This window comes from Ptychodera flava, chromosome 14, assembly GCF_041260155.1.
Source record: "Ptychodera flava strain L36383 chromosome 14, AS_Pfla_20210202, whole genome shotgun sequence".
Lineage (NCBI taxonomy): Eukaryota > Metazoa > Hemichordata > Enteropneusta > Ptychoderidae > Ptychodera > Ptychodera flava.
Window position 1 is genome coordinate 32650694 of NC_091941.1, and position 21978 is coordinate 32672671.

General features: G+C 37.5%; 1 protein-coding gene across 1 annotated transcript in view; it reads right to left on the minus strand.

The window, feature by feature from the left end:
- LOC139150212 (hypoxia-inducible factor 1-alpha-like) overlaps nt 1-21978 on the minus strand; it is a 73656-nt gene extending 51678 nt beyond the window's left edge. Inside the window, exons 1-2 of the mRNA XM_070722437.1 lie at nt 21788-21978; nt 21297-21356 (exon numbers count right to left, since the gene is read on the minus strand). Of these exons, the coding sequence (XP_070578538.1) occupies nt 21297-21356; nt 21788-21807 (80 nt within the window). The 5' untranslated portion in view covers nt 21808-21978. The remainder of the gene's footprint in view (nt 1-21296; nt 21357-21787) is intronic.

The following is a 21978-nucleotide window of genomic DNA, read 5'->3' on the forward strand; positions in this document are numbered from 1 at the left end:
TTTCCTATTAATAACTCATGTGTACATGTATCTACATGTCTAGCTTTTATAGCTGGCAGTATTCATTTCACAGTTGTTTTTAATTATCAGTGCCTTTTGTTTTCTATTGCTTTCATTCCATGCACCAAAACTCATGATGATGGTAAAGAGAAAACTGTGGTTCACTGTATTATAGAATTTTTTCAGAGCAATAGATAGAAGCAGTACTGTTTATAGCAGATCATCATGAGCTTTGTTAGGATGCATTCATAGAGTTTTATGAAATGCCTTTCATCATACACATGCAAGCAGTCTCATGCGAGAAAATATTTCTCTGACTGCATTAACACACATGTAGACAATGCAATGCTGGCCAGAATTTGGCACCGTTTCATGAAAATTCACAGCTGAAATTACCACAATATCACTCAACTATCCAACATTTGCATAAAGACCAAAATTCATCAGGAGAACACATTAACGGCAACGCGATCAGTTTGCTCGGTGAGATTATCGAATAATGGTGTGATGGAAGGCATTAAACGTCTATTCAATAACTCGAATGATTGTTGGAATTTTCTACTTTGTCATTGTAAATATTAGGGCCAATATGCCGCCCAATGATGGATGTAAAGTAGATGATCAACTGGATTAATACGGCCAAAAGGCAGCAGCATCACATGTTACGTGTGGTGTAGGTTACCTTTACGAGAGGTGTTGTCGACCTTTTGGAAGGAACACCATTTAATGCAGTGATTCACACCATTGGAGCAAACAAGCAGTGACAACGGTGATGTGACCTCTGACCTCTCCCTCTATGAAACCCACCTAATGTGTAGGCTGCAGTGTCATCGGCACTACAGCAATGTTGCCATATAGGCTATATCACTTAACCACAAATATTTCCAGTGTTTCGCAGAATACAACAAGGCAACTCTTAAAAAAGCTTGTAAAAGTCATTGTGGCACCCACTGATCGAACTGCACTTCTTGTTTTGCCACCCCTTCATTTTGGCAATAATTGATTTGATAAGGTATCAACTCTGTTCACAGTCACTTCAGTACAACAGAGAGCTACTCTTATTTTTTATTACCTTTATTTCACCGTCACATTTCTCACAAATTATTCCACTCTATAATGTACGTTAATCTGACTATAAAGAGGCACAAATGAAATTACTCTGAAAATCATTTTCCAGTGAAAATTCTGTTTGTCCCACGAAACTCTAATTGGACATCCCAGCGGTTTCACAATTAGCCTGATGATGTTGACAACTTGGATTCTGAAAATAGTAGGAAGACAACTTGGGGATTGTACTGAGGTTTTCATCTCTGAGATGTCACAGAGGGCCATAACAGTAATTCAACTTTCAAATTACTCCTTGATGCTGCCCTAATGATGTGAGATGTTTGGGATAACATCATAAAGGCTTTTTCATTGTGTACATGCTCCCCCCAGTTTTTTCTCAGAGCAGGAATAACAGAACTGTGAAACTACACACTTGATTATGACTTTTGAAAAATTTACTCTGAATGAGCTGAACCAAATTTGGACAACACAACAATGTCAGAACTGATTAATTTCTAAACAACATTTTCCCTAAATCACAATCAATACACGTGAGGGTTGAGAAAGCTTGCCTATGTCCTGGCAGGAGCAAAATGGCATTATACTCATTGCCATTTCCAGTGCAAATTGGCTATTGATGAAACAGACGGCAAAATTTCACAGAGCCACAAGAGTAACAAGGACAGAATTGACAGCTGTTTGGCAAGTTTTATTCATGACGTTCTCATGAAACCAAAATGGACACTGAAAGTGGTTATTTACACTACAGAGACTCTTCTGACATCTGAACAGAATCAACGGAATAATGAAAATATCTTAAAAAAGCTTCTTTTAGCCAAATTAAGACAGAAAAGATGGAACGTGCTAATATCTATGTATCCACATTTTTTGATTTTCACCAATATGAAAAATGGAGGGGAAAGGTCATGCGGCAGAACAAAATCTGCGTTAATCAGTGTATGATCACATAGACAGACAGGCAAATACAGACACACAGACACGTCTGGATAATGAGTGAATGAATACTGAGGGTGGGACATTGCATAAACTTGACTCTGAGCTTTGCATAAATTTACAAAGACCAGCAACTGTATGTACGTACAGCAGCTTACATAAATTACATGACACTCTTCACTAATACAGTACAATGAATTTTTAGGCTGAAGTCTGATGTAGAATGCTGGTCGTCATCAACATCTATCCAAAACATCATCTTGTGTGTGTGTATGTCCCACTCTTCCACTTTCTCTTTGCCAGGGAATTGTAAAACCATGACACATACCTGATAAGCAGCCCGGCACAACACCAAAATGTACGATGGACGTTCATTGAAAATTTTTTTTAACAAAGAATAAAATATGTGGTGTAGTTTTCTTGGTTCAAATTCATAAGATTTTTTAGTGAAGTGTGAACGATAAATATTAACCTGATAAGGCCCTTTCACTGACAAAATAGGAAAAGTTTTAGGGTTAGGGCTTTTGCAGGAATAATGTTCAGTGTGATGTTTGTTACTTGAGGACAAACCACAAAAACACTTCTAAACTTCACATACCTTGACAAGCAAACTTGAAATGATTACAGAACAAGATGCAAGCTACATTATTTGCAGCCAAAATATTATTTAAGCAAATAGTTCTTGAAAGACTTTCTTTCAAATAAAAAATTCCTGAAAGCAAACATTACCAAGGTCCCTCCACTGGAAGGACCGTGGCATTACTTTGCTCTTTTTAAATTTTTGAGACTCACAGAATGAGACATTTTTCATGAACATTTACATCACAGAACAAGTACACGTTGAGAAAAACAGAGATATGACTATTTAAGGTCTGGAGATGTTTTTTCCGTTAGTAACAAACTTTCAAGGAGAGTCTGATAATAATGTGTTATACTTTATCTTTATTCTGCTGGGCTCAATTCTCTGTAGAGCCTGGTTCCTGTAACCTTAGTAACATCTAAATTTCATTTATACTCACCTGATTTCCGGACTCATATGTCATTGTACAAAAATTACACCCTAAAATTCAATCCCTGGTGCTCACATTAATTGATATTAACTATTTATATGGTATTAGTCCTTCTTTCAAAAGTTTATGGTGGTTATTAATTTATTTTGAGATATACAGGTTGATACATAACCAGCATCTTTATGCACAATGAGGTTGTGACAGCTACACTTTGTTGCTAACAGGTTTGAGTAACATTTACTGTAGTGAACCCTTATTCTAATTCCTTTCATCCTTGATTTTTGCATATGGGACTGTGGGTGATGTAAAGCCATACACGGCAAACAAAGTGTGGTGAACTGAAAACCCTGCACACACACCCTCCCCTATCCCACACCCCCCGACAAAAACTACGGAAGTGAGAAAAAGCTAATGAAAGAATTATGATTTCAGATTTCCCAAAACATAACAAATGAGTGAAAAATAGCTTGTCGGAAGCAAGAGTTTTTGAACATTCTGAACAAAGTAATTTCAGCAGTATAACCATTATGTATAGATCGTGCCAATTGGCACATATATGTAATACTCAGAATAAAGCTACAGCCCTCTTCCCTAAAAAACTGACTATTGTTTGACATGTTCATTTTAACTATCCACCAGCCCTAAGACCAACAGCATTGAAAACTATTAGATTTTCAATGAAATATCTGATAGCAAGAGGCTTTCAGAAGATATTGAAGTTTGTATTAGATATTCTGAAAAAATCGGCATGAACAGTAACTTTGTTCAATATACTGTACCTCTCTACGTAATAACTCACATATCGTCTATGATTCCCATCCTACCATTATCCTTAAATCTAAAAACGACACAAAATATGATGTTGGAACATTCCCTTATGCTGTAAAATACGATCAGCCAAATTTCAAGAGTTTTCTTCCTTCCTTTGCAGATACCTGTATATACTGTAAGACTGCAAATTCAACTGAACAAGGCTGGTATGGTAAATTGTCTTTGGTTTTATGCGATATTCCTTGAAATTTGAAAAAAATCAAGGCCATTGTAGTGTCTGGCATTAACACACAGCATCACCACATGTTGAAGATCCAAAAACACCTGATAGATGTTGAACTATGAGTAACAATATGAGCTCTGACAGTTTATGGAATAATATAACCGTGAAGTGTAACCTTGAAAAGATATGCAATTTTATTTTTTCAGACAGCAAATAACAAAATCATCTGAGGGTAAATCAACTTTTCATCTGGTAAAACACAAAAATAAAAATACTTTTCATATTGCTGCATTGCTGTCAGTGTGTTCTTTTAATAGCTTCGGTATGGAGAAACCTGACAACTTCAAACAAAGCTTTGTTGAAACCTATGAAATATCAGAACATTAGCCGGTGATTAAAAAGCAAAATCTATGCTTAGTTTGAATTTCTATGACAGTGTTTTTTTTTTTGGTCACATATAAGAACCATCACGTTTTCATCCAGGAGAGACATACAATTGGTCGATAAGGGGTGACATGACTACGGCATGCCAATTTCTCAAGGTAATCCCACATCTACCAAGGATAAATAGCATAGATGAGCAACACAGCAAAAGTACATATACTCAGCTTTCCTCAAATTTTAAGTCTAAACATGCACAGTTATGTTGGTCTATTTTTACAAAAATGTTGTTGAAATTGACTCAGTAAATAAAAGTCCTTCAACTTCAACCTGGTTGGTAAACAGATATATGTACACCTCCGTTACCTTATGTAAAACATGCCCTTCCCAGTAATTAGGTCTGAAAACTTACGTAAGCTCTGGTTATTATTCAAATTCATAACAACAGAGAAAATGGTCCTTTTCTCGATAAAGAATACGTCTGTACACATAAAAACATATATCCCTAGTTTTTAACTTGGGATCAAACTACAGGCTCATTTTGGGGGGCTTTTTTGAGAAATTGTTTTGGTGCTAAATAAATGAAACAAGTGAAAAACAAAAAAAAAGGGGAAATTTTCCAGACACTTACTTCAGCCCACAATTTCCTTCATAAATGCAAAGATTCATTTCCATATGCAGTAACTGTCTACACCGGCAACGTCTACAATTAACCCTTCAGGCAACACCACCAGACAGCTGATTTTTTGATAGCAGCACAGTGACAACAAAAGTCATTTCTTCACCAAATTTGTAAAATTGACTGACTGTATGTACATTGTATCAATGGTGACCAGTCCATATCCCCTTTCCGTATCAAGAAACTAGCTGTGGGTTTCTCACTCCGCAAACCCCGGCGCTTCCCTAACAGTCAATATTCAGGTCAAATTTAGTGTAAGGGAGAGGGTACATATAGGATTGTCTTTCAGTTGCATTTGTAGATTTGGTTACACAATCGTACATGGACTCAGACTGGACAAAGGCACTGATTTTGTCATTCAAATCATCTCTGACAATTCACCTTTCAGGCTCTTGACCTTCAATTCTCCATTTATTTCTTTAGTTTTCTGTAATGTTGATTACTGAGTACTGCGCAGCAGCCCCTTTCATCATTGGGATCAATTGCTTCAAACTTTTAATGTTCTCTCCAGCCAGTCTGGACCCTACACATGACGGAATGTGGCCGAGAAGTGTCGTCAGCTTTGTCAAATGACAGAAAAAAAGGAAAGACAAAGTTGCCGAAGTATCGATCAGGTAGCTTTCTTGTTTGCCCCAACTCTTTCAACATTGAAAGTTGTATTTACCGACCTGCTCAGAGTAATACAATTGCATTTTACTCTAGGTGTGGATGGATGTCAACCTTAACCTAAAGTCAACTACTGGCTGACACGACACTCCACATCAATAGCCTTCTACTGACTTCATACTGAATGGGACAATATCAACCAGTGTAGTGCGTAGTATTAGTTTTCTCATTCAAAAATAAAACATCTCACTCCGTACAGCATTTAGATAACATACAATTCTCTTGTTCAGGGTCTTGTTAAAGAATGAGCAATATCCTGACAGACATTTTGATTGGGCTATCAAGTATATCAACATGCTTTCCGACCTGATCTATTAACTGGAGGGAGTAGAAAGAGGAGAAATCAAACTCAACCACCAACAGTCCCTACTGATAGTTGGTACGATTAAGTATCTGTGTTAACTGCAATATCCTGTATGTCATTTAGATGCGATATACACTTGCACCCCATCTCGAGGTACATGTATTGATGACGGAGGGAGGGAGAGGGAGGGAGGAAACTATCCATAGTCGATCTTTTCAATCGCAGTAAACTGGGATGAGATGACTCGAGAACACAGTAATTAACAGAAGCTATACTACTATACTATATAAATCAAAACCATGATTACGCAAAATATAATTTCATGTTCACCATCATACATGCAAATTTGCAATAGTTATTTCAACATTTCCAGTATTCTACAGCCATGGAAATACCAAAAATAATGAAGCTGATCGGCACGATAGCCAGTGCTATATATTTTTCCAAACGTATTCCATCTATTTTTGGAACATTGATTGTTTTTCTTTTCTCAACTAATTTCCCCGCAAATAAATGCCCACAGCACACCTTTTATGCCCATAACATGCAGGGTTAGATCAAATTCTACAAAGTTCATTCATGGTGACAAACAAATCAGGTTCTAAGTGTTTATTTTTGTTAACTCTGGAAAAACACTACTTCAAAAACAACCAACCTGTATATACATCTGACTTTATCTGTTCCTTGACCCCACTACGATTGATCTTCCAATAGCAGAAAAGCAATCAGTCAAACATGACTGTACACATCATTTCATACATAAGGATTCATGTCCCACAACCACTCTGAAAAAATGGACTCCACACACCATTACCATGAAAACACAAAGAGCCTACAAATATATTAGATAATTCACTGATGGAGAGACTTCTAATCTGCATGATGTGTGTCAAGCCTTATGTTTGCTTCCAACCATTTTTGCCGGGACAAAATGACCCAAAAATTAACATCTCCATCTTCAGAATACAATATAAATCTGGGCAGTTGAGTCATCTCTCTGAACGATTTCATCGACATTCTGAGAGTGACATTCGAGGGAATAAAATATCCTCACCTGATTCATATACAATTGAAAAAATAGTTCACTGATGAACACGGCTAGATAGAAAATTTACAACCATGTACATGTACTACTTTATCGCCTTATATCAATTTGGTCACCACACAGTACAGATAAATCTAATAAATAGACACATTCGTATCGTAAAAATCAGGTCACCTGTTTCCTGTTTTGAAAAAGCATGACATGAAAACTTGACATTTCAGATGTATGTCAAGCCTCGTGCGTATTGATACCAGTTTTGATCCTGTTGATAACATGACACATATTTACTAATTTTGTCAAACAAAACATCCTTTATAATCTGTAAACGCCCAGCGCAAACATATCAGTTGGCGATATCAGATGGCCATTAACTATGCATACAGCAACTTATTCTTTTCATACACAACTTTCCCCTGCAGAAATATGCTTCAACAGAGCCATGAGCACATAATTCCTATTAACATTTACTTGGCATTTTTCTTAATCCAGTTGTGATGACGATCAAGAGAGATGCAGTTCAGACCATGCACAAGGTTCACCGAATATGTTTGTAGGAACTCACAGTGTTATCACAAGACAAACAAATGAACCAACTATTATGGTAAATTGTTTTATTAGGTCAACGTAACACACAGCAACATGTACTTTACATCAATTCAATCTGTATTCAACCACAACTAAAATGTTTTGTCATCAATTTTCATTCACTTCAAATTCTACAATTCTCGTGAAATTTTTTACCCCCCAAAACACTGACAATAAACAAATGAGCAAGTCATAAATCACTTAGAATTAAAAGAATGAGGCAGAACAGAACATTTTTTTTTAAAATTTAAAATCATGTAATGAATATCCAAGTTTCTCACTTGTAAATGATGTTGCCACCGGTTACAGTTGTTTCTACTGACCATATTTGGTAACAGGCAACGTATTTGTTCTACTAGGGAAAACCGCCTTAGATTAGCCAATCCCAACAGACTCATTTGTTGCCATGGTGAGTGAATGAAAAATGGCTTTCCTAACGCGCTAAGCCTTCAGAACACTTGCTGAACACACAACAACTACACAGCTATTTTCCACGCTACAAATTCATGCCTACTCTTGAACATGGACAGCACATATTTTAAGTTTAGTCTTTCAAATATTTAATATATACTTCCTGATTATGATATATTTATGCATCTTTTTTTCTTTGAGGGGTGCCACCCGTTAAATTCCCTGTCCATGAAATTCAGTGGAATCTTCACATAGCATGTATATCACTGGAGCCTAGACCAAGTGGAGGGTACATAATATAAACAGATAGCTTGATTGATGGCTTTGCCTTACAATGACGTCAACCCAATGTCTTCTGCTCTATTCTCACCCTTTCAACAACACAACACAGCGAAGACACAGCTCTACGTAAGCGCACGACGCACGACGTGAGCCTTCTTAGGACATCGAGTACTCTCAAACTGCTCTACCTTGTTTGTTTGTTTTCTTGTTTTTTTAATTATATAAATCAAGTCACAAGACTGATTATACCAATATAACAAATCTTGTGTGATTGGTCGAAATTGTAACGGTTGTTGCCGAGTACTTCCTGTTCATTGATGAGGTTGCATACGTTTTTTGCTTAAAATTTCGCAACCCCGGTATGATGCTGTTGAAAGTTAATCTCATTTGAAAATGAAACTCTCTGGAACTGTAAGCAAGTTGCTACTCTTTCTTCATGTTTTGTTTCTCTTATATGAAATGAAAAGTAAACACAGTCAGCCATGCTTTGGTCACTTAATTCTCTTGTTCATATCATGTTGAAATGTCACCGTTTGCCTTTTCAATGTAGCCTGTAGCTAAGTGTTGAATAAAAGTAATCCTGGAATGAGTGGTAGTTCATAACCAGACTGAAATCTGAAGCACAGAAGTGATTATGTGGCCACATCTGTGCCCACAAGCCATACAATATATAAAATCTTTCAATGGCAGATCAAAATACAAGCACAAATTCATCATCATTTTCTGTGAACGGACACATCTTTTGGACACCCCTGATTTTCACATTTGATCTCTGATAGTCAGTAAGAAAATAACTGTGAACATTCTAACATGTAAATTGCTTTATTTCACTTCACTTCATATGACCTTTCATTAAAATGTGCTAAATCTATCTGTTGGTAGGGGACGCCAATATTGCATTACTTTTCTCTAAATGTATGCATCTTTTGCCAATTTCTGTACATGTCATTGGCACAAAGTTGTACTATAAAAACACTAGTAATATTTACAAGTCACCTACCCAAACCAATGACAACATAATATAATATTCATAAGTGACGCCTAATAACCCCGGGCAGCCATCTCTTAGCAACTCATCGTATGGACATCCTGGATTACATCACTCTCTACAATTATTGTCATACAGATAAAGCGAATTTTTTTGAAAGTAGATACACCCTGTGCCGATAAGCAACACGCCACAGGGGCCCAAAACGTAACAATCCTCACGATTTACTGACTTCGATACCTGTATTTGTTTCGTTCTCCATCACAATGGCAAGCAATCCAATGCCTGCCACAATTAAGACTGTTTTTCTTTTTTTTAACTATAATCTGTTTCATAATTTCGAAAGAATCTAGAAGTTGATAGGTCAGACACAAAAAGTGAAAGTGATTCAATCGGGAATTCTGGTCAGAATGCTGGTTTATTTTGAATTTGATGCTAAAATTGAACGTGCATTTGGTTGGATATCCAGGGTGCTTCAACTTTTAACCTTCTGTTAAATTACTAATTTAGACAGTCGTATAACTAATACATCACATGATACAGAATGGCTTGTAAAATAAATGAAAATGTTTGTATGAATGGAAAATGATGTTGCTTTGACTGACGACAAAAAATTGCAAACTTGTAAATTCAAAAACAGTATTTAAACCAAAACCCGACTCAGAGAAAGATGGTGTACCTTTGATGCGTGATAAAACACACAATTAACACCTGTGGAGCATAAAACACACAAGTGATATTTCCCATTCACACAGTCCTTTATTTAGCATGCAATGATACATGTTGCTGTGTGCTATTTTTGGGCATACATAAATGATCAAGGATGGTTATTCATGCCCACCGCCACGGGGCAAACACTGGTAATATAGGCAGCCATTCCTTCTTTTTTGGGGGGAAAATTGCAACATATAAGGAACAACAATTTATAATACCATGCCTATCGTAAAGTGCCAGCATTTTTTTCTGATCCGCATCCTGGGGAGTGTTATAACAATATTTTAGTTATCAGCTTCCAGCATATTCAAGTTATTCTACTGGACAACTACTCTCATTTCTCATTCACAGACTGATGGATAACAATCAGTTGCAACACTGACTGTGCCTGTGAACCAGACACAATTAGATTTCAAAATTATTGATGTTTTACTCATGAGATTTGCTCTAATAAACAGAAGCCAAATGTGGAAGGAAAAAAAAAAATGCTATTAAATAGGAGCAACTGTTATCTACCAAAGATGAACCCTCATTTTACCTGATAAATATTTAATACATTGGTTTGGCTTTTATAACTCATTAGTGTGAAGTGCTTGACATTTCAGCACAATTGCAGCGGCTTTACCAGACTGGCAGAGAGAGGTTTATAAACACATAAACACCACCACTCTGATTTCGTAACCATGCCATATTTCACCACCTCTGCGATCTGTTAGGACTTGATGACAACACAGACAGCTCCACTTTGTGTACCACAAAAAAAACAAGAACCTCCCAAATTCAGGGCCATGCTGGAATATCAAACAGGAACAAGTGAATACACACTGACGGGACACATCGGCGGGAAAGTTGTCTTCAGTGTGGCAGAGGTCGTCCATTGTTGCCATCACACTGAAAATGCTGAGAGTTATGCAGTGTAGCAATGGTACTGAACTTTGTGTAAACAGCCTGTCAAGTTTGTTCGGCGTTGGCACACAGCCAAAACATGATAATTTTTGGTACCAAGTACACCCTATAGTCCCTGATGTTCCAGAAAATTCACACCACTTCAGGGGACAATACACAATTGGCAAAGTGAATACAACCTCCAGGGTTAAGTTTTCCCAAATACATATGGCGGTATTTTGGAGTACATTACCCTCATTTCTTACCACATACATACCAGCATTTATGACAAAACACAAAACAGTGCCAAAGACATATCTAAACAGCAACCGAAATTTCATCAGTATTCATAGACAAAAAACCTTCAACACCATTGTCCTTTTCACATCATGTACCATATTCAGTCCGGGTCAGCTCCAAAATTGGAGACGCTATACCATAATATTTTCCCCCTCTCATTAGCCAATCAGCGGCCAGCGCGCCATCAGTAAAAATTGTATTTCCTGGCAACCTCCACATGCGTCCTTCGTTACGTACGCCATACTGTGTCGAACTCCCGCGCCGTATTCTGTCATAATGTCGAACAGTTGTGTGGCCACTCTGTCAAAACACAATTTCAAAATCGCGTACCAGTTTTATTCTGGCTAAGACAACCAAACCCCATATATCGCTGTGATTCCTAGACTCTGGCTTGAAGTCCTGCGAAATATAAATCGTGTACCTACACAGATCGTTCAGAATACCCCATTTGTATCGGAGATGGCAGCGATACAAATTCTACCGTATGGGGAACAGTTGTGTGGCCACTCTGTCAACACATTTTCAAAATCGCGTACCATTTTTAGTCTGCGTTTGACAACTACAAAACAGGTATCATTTTAAAGCTCTGACATTGCTCTTCTTTCTTGCAAAATGTTATACGCGTACCTACACAAATAACCTTTATAACAGTATTTCTAATAGAGATGACGAACATCCACAAAATGATTCTCGGTACTTGAGCGAAATCGATAAACTGGGGGTAGAAATGAATCGTCAATATTCGAATATTTGTCCACTAATCGGACTCCTTGTTGGACATGACCTTCTGCAGAACACGTGGATTATGTTGACTGTCGAAATTCGTCGAAATTCACAAGACAGGGGCTTAATAAGCGGCCCAAAACTGCCGATCACACTTGGTAGGTAATTTGTGACCCAGCGTGACCTGTACTTTATTAATGATGTAATCTGGTCGATGATTGGCTGAATGCCGGAATACATTATCATAATGAGTCTCCAATTTTGGAGCTGACCCGGACTGATATTCTCACAGCTTTGATTAGCTCTTCACATTTGTGCACATCGGAATCAAGTTCCTATCACTTTTTGACAGCTCACTGGTTGTAAAGCCGACTTCAAACGAAGAGACCAAATGTGTTCGTCATCCGTCCAGACTCAGATCTCCCCACCTGGCTCAAAAACAGGGCACCTCATGCAAAACCAAAACTAATGTACCGGTAGACCATTACCATCGCAATCTTGGTTACAAGTACCCATTGGGTTGGATCATTTATGACGATTTAGGGATGCTTCAAAGACAACAAACCAACTGGTGAGTATGGTAGTGGTCTCAGGGAACAAAAGAGTCTTCTAAAAATAGACACTAGTCTGATATTCTTCCCCTGTGTTATATTGAAGTAACAGCTCTAGTATTTCAAAGTAGACTGCACTGTGCCAAAGAGTAGGAATTGCCCAAAATGATTTCTGTTTGATCATATTAACCAAAATGTAGCTCTGAAACTACATGTAGCTGGACAAAAAACATTAATAATTTTTATGTATTTTTATTTGCAGCAGCTCTAGGCTACCATAGTGGTGCAATTTCCAGCAAATTATTCTTGTAAAAATTCACTTTTAAATTAATTTTTAACATAAAAGAAAACAGGCTAACAATTTTGTGTATTTTAATTGGTGGTAGTTCTAGGCCACCATACCGGTACACCACCGCCCATCATCACAAAGTTTTAAGGTAGATATGACATAGTCATTTCTATGCAAATGCACCAAAAGTTGGTACAAGTATACAGAGTTCCCTATGAACATGGACATGACCCACAGACCAAGCCTTCACTGCTGCACTTACACTGTGACTGACCCATTATTCCCTGGCATCAAAGAAAACAACCTTCTCTTCGGGGCGACATGGAAAACAGTTTTTTTCATTTTCTAATGTTGATGGTCGTCCTAATTGGACACATTTTTTTCAAATGAGATCTGAGAAAGTTAACAAATTTTAACCAAAGTGTGACTCAAGTCTGAAGAGCTTTTTATGGACATTTTTTCCGAGATTTGGAGAAGCAACAGCAAAACAGAGTCCCCATCTTCATACTGTATTTCTATGAGTACCCATGTAGTTTAATTAGTCAGTCAACTCTGTTCTGAAACGATAGTCCTATATTATTTTGTACACTCATAAAAATTTGTGAACTTGTCTTCTCTTTCACAGGAATAGCAATGGAGATAAATTGCAGAGATCAAACAAAAATCTCTTTTGATATCATTTTATGGGCAAATAAAAATATCAAAGTCTGCCTGTCGCACAGTAAATCATCATTGAATCAAAGCTTTGTTCGGGCATTACCCTGCAAAAGCTCTCCAAGCGTAAACAAGAGGGGATACATTTATATTAAAACAGGCTGAAGAGATCAGCTTTGATTCGGAAAATGTCACACGGAGGTGGGCAGATGAGTCGATATATTTGTCGTAATTCTCCTGCGTCCATCTGGCACCACTCTGACTTGGCAGTCGAACCGATCAACACAGATTGCCACTTATTGTTGTACAGCAAGGGGATCCTGGGGGCATATTATTTACAGCTGTAAAATTCAAGTATACCTATCTCAGGTATAAGTTTCACCAATAAAACAAATGTCATGAGTTACCATCTAATAGCTGCAAGGCAGCGTGTTATCATTTTCTTAAACACTGTGTGTTTGTGCATCAAAAGAGAATGAGTATTGCCCCCTTACTGCATGGTGTAGGTGTGACAAAATACTTTCCCACACAACATAAATTTTAAGAACTTTTAACATGGAATTTCTGAAGTTTTCTGCTCATCAAGTCTTCTTTGAATGCATACAGAATCTCTGGTTATCTGATCATTTGTAAAGATCATTTACTTTTTTCTGAATCTTTGCCTGACTATACCACAATAGCTTCCAGTAAAGTCATACTTGAAATGAAATGCCCTACACAATCCAGTCATACCTGAAATGAAATGTCCGACACAATCCGATACCCTGGTTTTCCATCTATCACTCACACAGCAATAATACCCTATATCTGCTTCATACCACAGGCCATTAATCTTGCCTTTTTTTTTTTCCTTTCTTTATACGTGAAAATGATGAATTTGACCTATTTTTCTCCCTAAATCTTCTACACATCATGCTGATTTTCATCTATTTATCTGAAGATTATACCTCCTCCGCTGCACTCAGTACTTCAGAACAGTCCTTCAAATGTTTTCTTGGGGATGTAAACCAGGGGATGTAAATTGATCAGGCAGTGCATACAGAAACATGTGATTGATAGAGCAGTAAAATTTTGAAAGCCAAAAAAATCAAAACCCCCAACCCTAAAATTCACTCAGATATAATATCATGTATAAATAAATAGGGTCAATAGTGAGCCTGTATTTGTTAGCCCAGACTTCAGTTTGAACATAAGTGAAGAGCCACTTTGGGGCAAAATTCCTAAATATTTTAAAATGCCTGAAGTCAGCATACTTTCTCTATCTGGATTGGGTTAATGTATTTATGAAATGACAAGACGTACGGGGTATGAAGCCCTCAAGTAACACAATTTATGAAAGCTTACTCACTTCAAAGCACGTCCTGACAAACGGGGGAAAAAAACGACCGACCTGGCGATGATTACAGGGTCACTTGGCGTCAACAGTTGTACGTGTATGCTCACAGCTATTTATTTATTTGCTGCTAGCCTTGTCTTTGTACACTCAATCCTGTCAGCTACAATCTAACTCATTCATCATCTGCAAAATGAACTTGAACAAAAAGGAACGGCGTAGCGATACAACACTACTGATGGACAAGACAAAAGGTTCTTTCTTTCCCTCTGGCTTTTTTCATACTTTTTTCTCTATGGTATGAACATCTTGTCATTAAACATGTTATTTTCCACCATTATCTAAGCTTGTTGGTTCTACTGTCGAGTAAGGACAACCAAGCTGACAACGTCTTCCTGTAGGGGCCAGCCATGTAGTGACTAATCGCTAAGTGGTCATTACCCTAGAATTCTGTATACACAGCCATGTGCCCACTTCCTCTCCTTATACTTCCATAGTGGCTCAAAAAATTCCATCCAAACAATTTCAAGTGGGTTTGGACGACAGCCATGTGTACCAGTTTCATTTTTTTTCAGTCTGATACCTTGAAAAAAAATAGGAATAAACCGAACCCCTAAAACGATGGATCAATATCTGCTCAACAATGACTGGGGAGACGACAAACAGATAGGGATACGGAATGTGAATTCCAATTAAGGCAGGATTGACGATAATAATATTACAAATTCAAAAGACTCATGCAGTGAACCTGAATTAATTCATCAAATTTGCCCTGTCCCCATGGTTACATAGCACAATGTATTGAAAGTATTCCAGTAAATTTGGAGAGAATGTGCCACCATTTAATAGGTTGCACAACTCCAATTCCTGGTTAAGTTAACCAACTGGTACCCGGCATATCAACAAATCTAGTCACCAAGTTGCAGCAATGCGAACGATCAATTCTTTAAGTATGTCCAGGAAACACTTTCTGAGTTCAGCCACTATGGTTTGCTGTCTATTGGTGATGCATTCTTCTTCATGTTCTCTAGGCGACACCAAGACAGACTATCAAACCATTAAACTGTTTTCAAAGTCTCTAAATCAGACCGGACTATTAATACACTTTTGGCTTGTTTATGTACATTTTTTAACACAAACTGTGACACTGTTTTCGCTTTTGTTCGATTACATTTTCAAATTTCTCTTAATATCTGGTTTCCAGATTTGTATGCAAGATACTTTAATTTGTCACAGTTTGAAGGGCTGTGTTCACTCGTACAGTATATTATACTATATATATATACAATTATGTACAAATATATGGAAAAACATTGAAAAGAAACAAACCTTCATTCTGGTTATGTCATCAACATATTCATTATATACTACTGCCTTTTCTTTCTTTTTTTTTTGCAAGTCTGAATTTACTGACAACTAAGTTTTAATTCATGAGTAAGTTAGCTTCGCAATTTTATTCTGTTGTGTGGAAGTAAATGTCTCACAAACATAATCAGCATTTCAGCATTTTATATGTATTTGAGGTTTGGACACCGGCAGAATGCTAGCAGAATAAAGTATGTCACTGTAAATAGGCATGCGAATGGCTGTATGAATTTGAACTGGGGAAAATTTATGGCTCTGACGACAGGGAAATGAAAAACACCAATAAAAACAGAACAAACATACATATTTGGTGTTAAAACCCAAACCACAACGACAAATTACCATCCTACAGTGTCAGTACATCTGTGAGTCAAACCATCCATATTGCAGTTAATGTCCAATTTTCCTTTCCTGCACGTTTTTTAATCATCTCTGGAAGAAGGTGATATGAAAAGGTTGGCATATATATTTGAAAAACCACACTATTTGTGGATAGACGCCGTTCCTACTTTGACCTACTTTTAAACAGAGTGAAAATCAGAGTCTGTGACTGAAGTGACAACCGAGATATGACATTCACAAAATAAAATGGTTCAAATTTTCACTTTTTAGTCCAATATGCCTCTCAATCCTTTAATTACTTCAGTCACTTGAACTTGTGAATTCCAAACAAAAACAAAAAATCAGAGCTTACCAAGCAGTTACACGCTACAAGATAATGATATGATCTATAAATACACACTGCTCTAGATACATATTGCTGCACCACAACAAATTATGGATCTCACACAAGCATGTAACTGGACATAAATTATCACATCTGACCTGAAACTCCAACGCGTAGGCCGTGTTGGTATTGACCTGTTTCTGACATAACCTCTGAAAAACTGTTGTCCGGTCACTGTCAGCACCTTTTTCCACCATTAAATTTATGGTATAATTGCACCTTGTATCATTATTTACTGCTCATAATACTTTTCAAATCAAAGATGATGATGTATCTACAGTAATTACCAAGTACTTCTACAAATGTAAGGGTAATTTTTGTTCTACATGAAAAATATCCCGAATGACCAACAACACACACTATGACCTGAAACTGAGGTAAAGTAGATGTGATGTACATGTGAAGTCCGCAATATATGAAATTCAAAAATCAGCTTTAAACTAAAGGTAACAGATCTGGATAGAATATTACAAGAAAGACCTTACAGCAAGTGAGACCTGCCATCCCCCCCCCCCCCCCCCCCCCCCCCCCCCCCCCCCAGCAAAGCACACAAGACCAAAAGAGGGATTTTCTCCCAATTAAGAGATTTTTTCCCTATCCAAAGTTTTCTCCCGATTGGGAGAAAACTCTTGATAGGGGAAAAATTGGGCCCCTGATCAGGAGAATAATATTCAATAGGAAGACTTCTTTTGATAGAACAGTTCCGTACAATTTACATAGACATTTGCACATTTAATTAAAAAAGTGTACCAGTATGTTCATTATCAAATTTCAGGGTAGGTTTACCATTGTTCCAAAAAAGTTCACCATTGATTTTTTTGTATATTTTTACATTTATTAAATAATAGTTATCCCGTCTGTACAAAAGACATAAAGCAAATTGTTACTTTCATGATCAACTCCATTTGTACTTTTTAACGTCTAATTCATGTCCCGCAATTCACTCATTAACAGTTTGAAACTGTTATACCTTTAAGACAAAGTCTCCCGATTGGAAGAATTCTTTCATTTTAGAGAAGAATTGTCATCGAATTGTTGTATCAAAATACATGTAACATTTCTAGGAAGTCTCCCGATCAGGAAAGAATCCCCTTTTTGGTTTAGTGTGCCTTGCTGACTCCCCTTCCGAATCCACCCTGGCCCTTTTCTATATGACTTTATTCCTCATTCATAGTCCTCTCCAACCCCCATTCAGATTCCCATCCTGGCACATATCTATATGACTTTTCATACAGTACTCTCCAAAAGCCAGAGCGAGTGGTGTCAGATCACACCATTCACTTTTTATAGTATTTACAAGATAGTATATATTATCAAGACGCATAGTAAATTACAACTATGATGTGAAGATGGTCACTAAATTGATACGGCTTCTCTGTATCAATGACCCTATGATTCTCCTGGGCACTAAACACACTCTCCAAAGGTGAACTCCTGTCTCTTTCCTCCCATTAAAATTTTTCCATTCCTTTGGCTAATGCTTCGACATTAAAATTTTCTTTTTTTACGATACAACTTTTTAAAAATTCAATTTAAGTGTTGCCCAGTCAATGGAAGGGTACTTGATTGTCACTACTCACAAGGGGATTGCATTTTTAACTCAGACTTGCCTATCAAATAAACCAGGCATGTTAGCAATAAAATTACTTATAAGTGAGGCATTTCATCGAGTGATGCTGTGATTTCTTACGTTCTAGAAATTTCAGCGCACAAACGTCCCAATACCAGGCAACAGACCACTATACGTTGTACGTATGCCTACATGAAAGTATTTATGCTAAGATACATTCACACAGACACGCCATTAGAGAAACCTACATGCTGGCATGTTTATGCACTACATTGACACAAATGAGATATTTTAGTTGGTATTTACATGTAGTAAGAGCAAATAAGACCTCGAATAGCAATTATGGCTAATGATTCTAATTTTCAGATCACAGACTTCTTTCTTCTTCTTGAATAATGGCAGGATAATGTGTTCATTTTACTATCATAGTACGCTTTCAAAATACAACTCCAATCAATATCCCTATTTTCCGTTCTCACTAGAAATTCAACACAACAGAGCCTCTCTGAATGGATGTTCTGTTAACTATTTATCAGAGCAAGATCGGACAGTAAAAGACTGTATGATGTTGTTTGTCTACAGTGGAATAGATTTAGATCTGTATCAAATGCGTTTGAAATTGATGCCACTGATATGAACATTCTTGGGGATGACTATTGACTGCTTGCTGCTGCGTCAATCCTATGCTGACAGTCACAGATCAAGTGATCTGAGTGATCGCAACCAGCAAATCTCAACAAACACAACACACATGAACAAGTCCATCAACTACATGTACTTCAGAAATCATGATAAATTCAGGCTGAGAAACACAAAAGCACAAAATATTGTTTTTTCTTTTTCTTAGAAAAGTGGAAGAGGCCCATGCATACCAAAGCACCCAACAGCTGATCCATACAATGGAAATGTAGCTGTCGGTGCAGGGAAACTACCATTTTCAGCGCTCGAGGCAAAGCGGATTTCATACATGGCAGAACTTATGAGTATTTCATGAATTCCTGAAATATATATTATCTGCTTGTGTATGCTCTCCTGTTTGGTATGTGACAGCTCTCTCCATTACAAGCAATCTCTGTCATCAGCGCAATTTCAGCTTGGGAAAAAAAATGTTTTGGGAACAACACAAGAATGCATGTCCCATGCATGAATGACTTCCATAGACAGTGTTCAACGCGAAAACTTGTTGTTACACATAAAACCTGCAGGAAAACACTGCCAAAAATGTCAGGAGAGTTATCACTTCGCGATAGCTGTGTTTATCACAATTTGTCAACTCTTTGTGTATACTTGGTCACGTTTACCATGTTTGCCCTACTCAGTACATGTCCACATGTACAAGTTGTAAGCACACTAGCAGGATTACTTGCATCCATTCATCACTTTTTTCAGAGACGGCATTTCACTTGAAATCGGTAAAAATTTTCAATATCTGCAAAAGTAGGAACTGGCCTACTTTGAAATCAGTCTGTGTCTTGTTAATATACTCATGTGTTTCACAAGGCAGCTTTATATCACTGTGCCATTTATAGCAAGTCTCGTCTATTACCTCCAAGAAAGACTTGAACTTTTTTCAACCTGTGTAGTACCCATCATTACCTCCCTTGACATATCGCTATCCATCCTTGGGGCCTAGTTTTGACAGCCCTTGGAGTACTACGTAATTTTGGACTCTAATAACCTTTACGGCAGAGCATGCATCATGGTAACATATTATATTGGATTTTCATTCTGACACGTCAAACAATGAAATAAGAACAGATGGAGCAACTAAACATACGATGTTTACGAAAGAATACATGGATACAGGATCGATCATGGACATGCTGATATTATTATGCACAGGTAGTAACTAAATGAGATGACAGAGTCATAATATCTTCATGTTTGTTCAGAGATACTTTCACACTAAGTCAATCATCAAACGGGAGGCACAGGAATAGATAAATATGATATCAATCATATAGACCATGTTTTTTTTCTACCATCTGTATATCAGCTCTTGTTGTGGCCGGTCATAAATAAGGCCATAACAACTAAACAACAACATGCTGATTTTCCTTTCAGTTACGACAAGATGGTGATTTGATGGAACACTGATACACTCACTATGCAATTCACAAGCTCTGACTTAAACGACCAACTTCCGGAAGCTTCAAACAAAGCACTATATGCTTATCCTACCACATAGCACAATTTTGTCTCTCCACCCCTCCTTCTTCCCCTTGACTGTCCACGAACATTTTGTTGTTTATCCATTATGTTTGTTTGCCACCACCTGGCACTACAGAAGAGTGCATCAGCCAAAAAAGGCAAAGCCATTTCCCTTCTCAGTTTGAACAAACATCGATTGCTCAGAACAACAAAATGAGACACCATGGACATTGCATAGGCTGTAGGGGGCCACATGGTAATACTATGAAACACTCTTGTTTTCCTGGGACAATAACTATTCTAGGAAGAACTCTAGGGTCTCTTTCTAATTTGTCCACCCTCGAACATTTGAATATCATAAATAGTTAACTTTCTCTTTTTGCTATTTACCTGAGAACTTTGCCATCCTATAAATTTACAGCTACTGAGCATTCTGCCAGACTTTGGGGTTAATTGCTTTGATTAACAAAGCTTGAGCAACCTTTCTCCTTTGGAGAAATCAAACCAAGAACAATCACTTTAAATTATGACGACTTATGTAAATAAATAAAATTACGATGTGTATGTGACATAAAGATCTGAAGTGTATGAAATAAATAAAGATGGTGTATGCCACCGACCAACATAAAAGGAAAATCTACGTATTTTAAGACAGGAAGTGGACCTCTTACAACACTGTGCTACGCACCTAGTACTTTGGTTCCATGGCTCGCCTTCACGTTCAACGCTTTCGCTCGAGAGCTTTGCCCTGTCAAAACAAGAAAACGTAGCAGATTTTGATCGAACGTAAGTGCTGACGCACTTATCAGCTAAATTCATCCTAACCGACGGAGTGTTGCTATGCTTTTCTGAGAAGCTCAGGGTTCATGGATCATATCACGTACACACAAACGCACGTGAATAGTACTTGATTTAATACGACGTATTTGTGTACGCTAAACACGCGGTGTTTACATCGTGTGAAACGGTATAACATATTCCATCAAAGCTATGTTGATTTCTGTGCGACAGCGCTATAACAGAGCCAACCAAATGTACCAGTTATAATCATCTAATCAACAGCGTGTCCGTTCAATTCGTCATCGCGAGAATGATTACATAACCAGCCTTTTCAACATGATGAGGGTTGTGCGAAATACGACTCGACTGAATGACAAACATAACGAAAATTGTACTTACCGCTTTTTGTACTGCGACATGATGGGTTTTTGGAGGTAAAAAACCTCCCAAACAAGTGGTACAGATACTTGTACAGATGATAGTTGACTTTTTGGAACGGAATGAAACCAAATTAGACAATATTTGGCGACTTTTCCGACTGTTTGTGTTGACTCCCACTGCACTCAGCGGCCATGTTGTCTGTTATACTT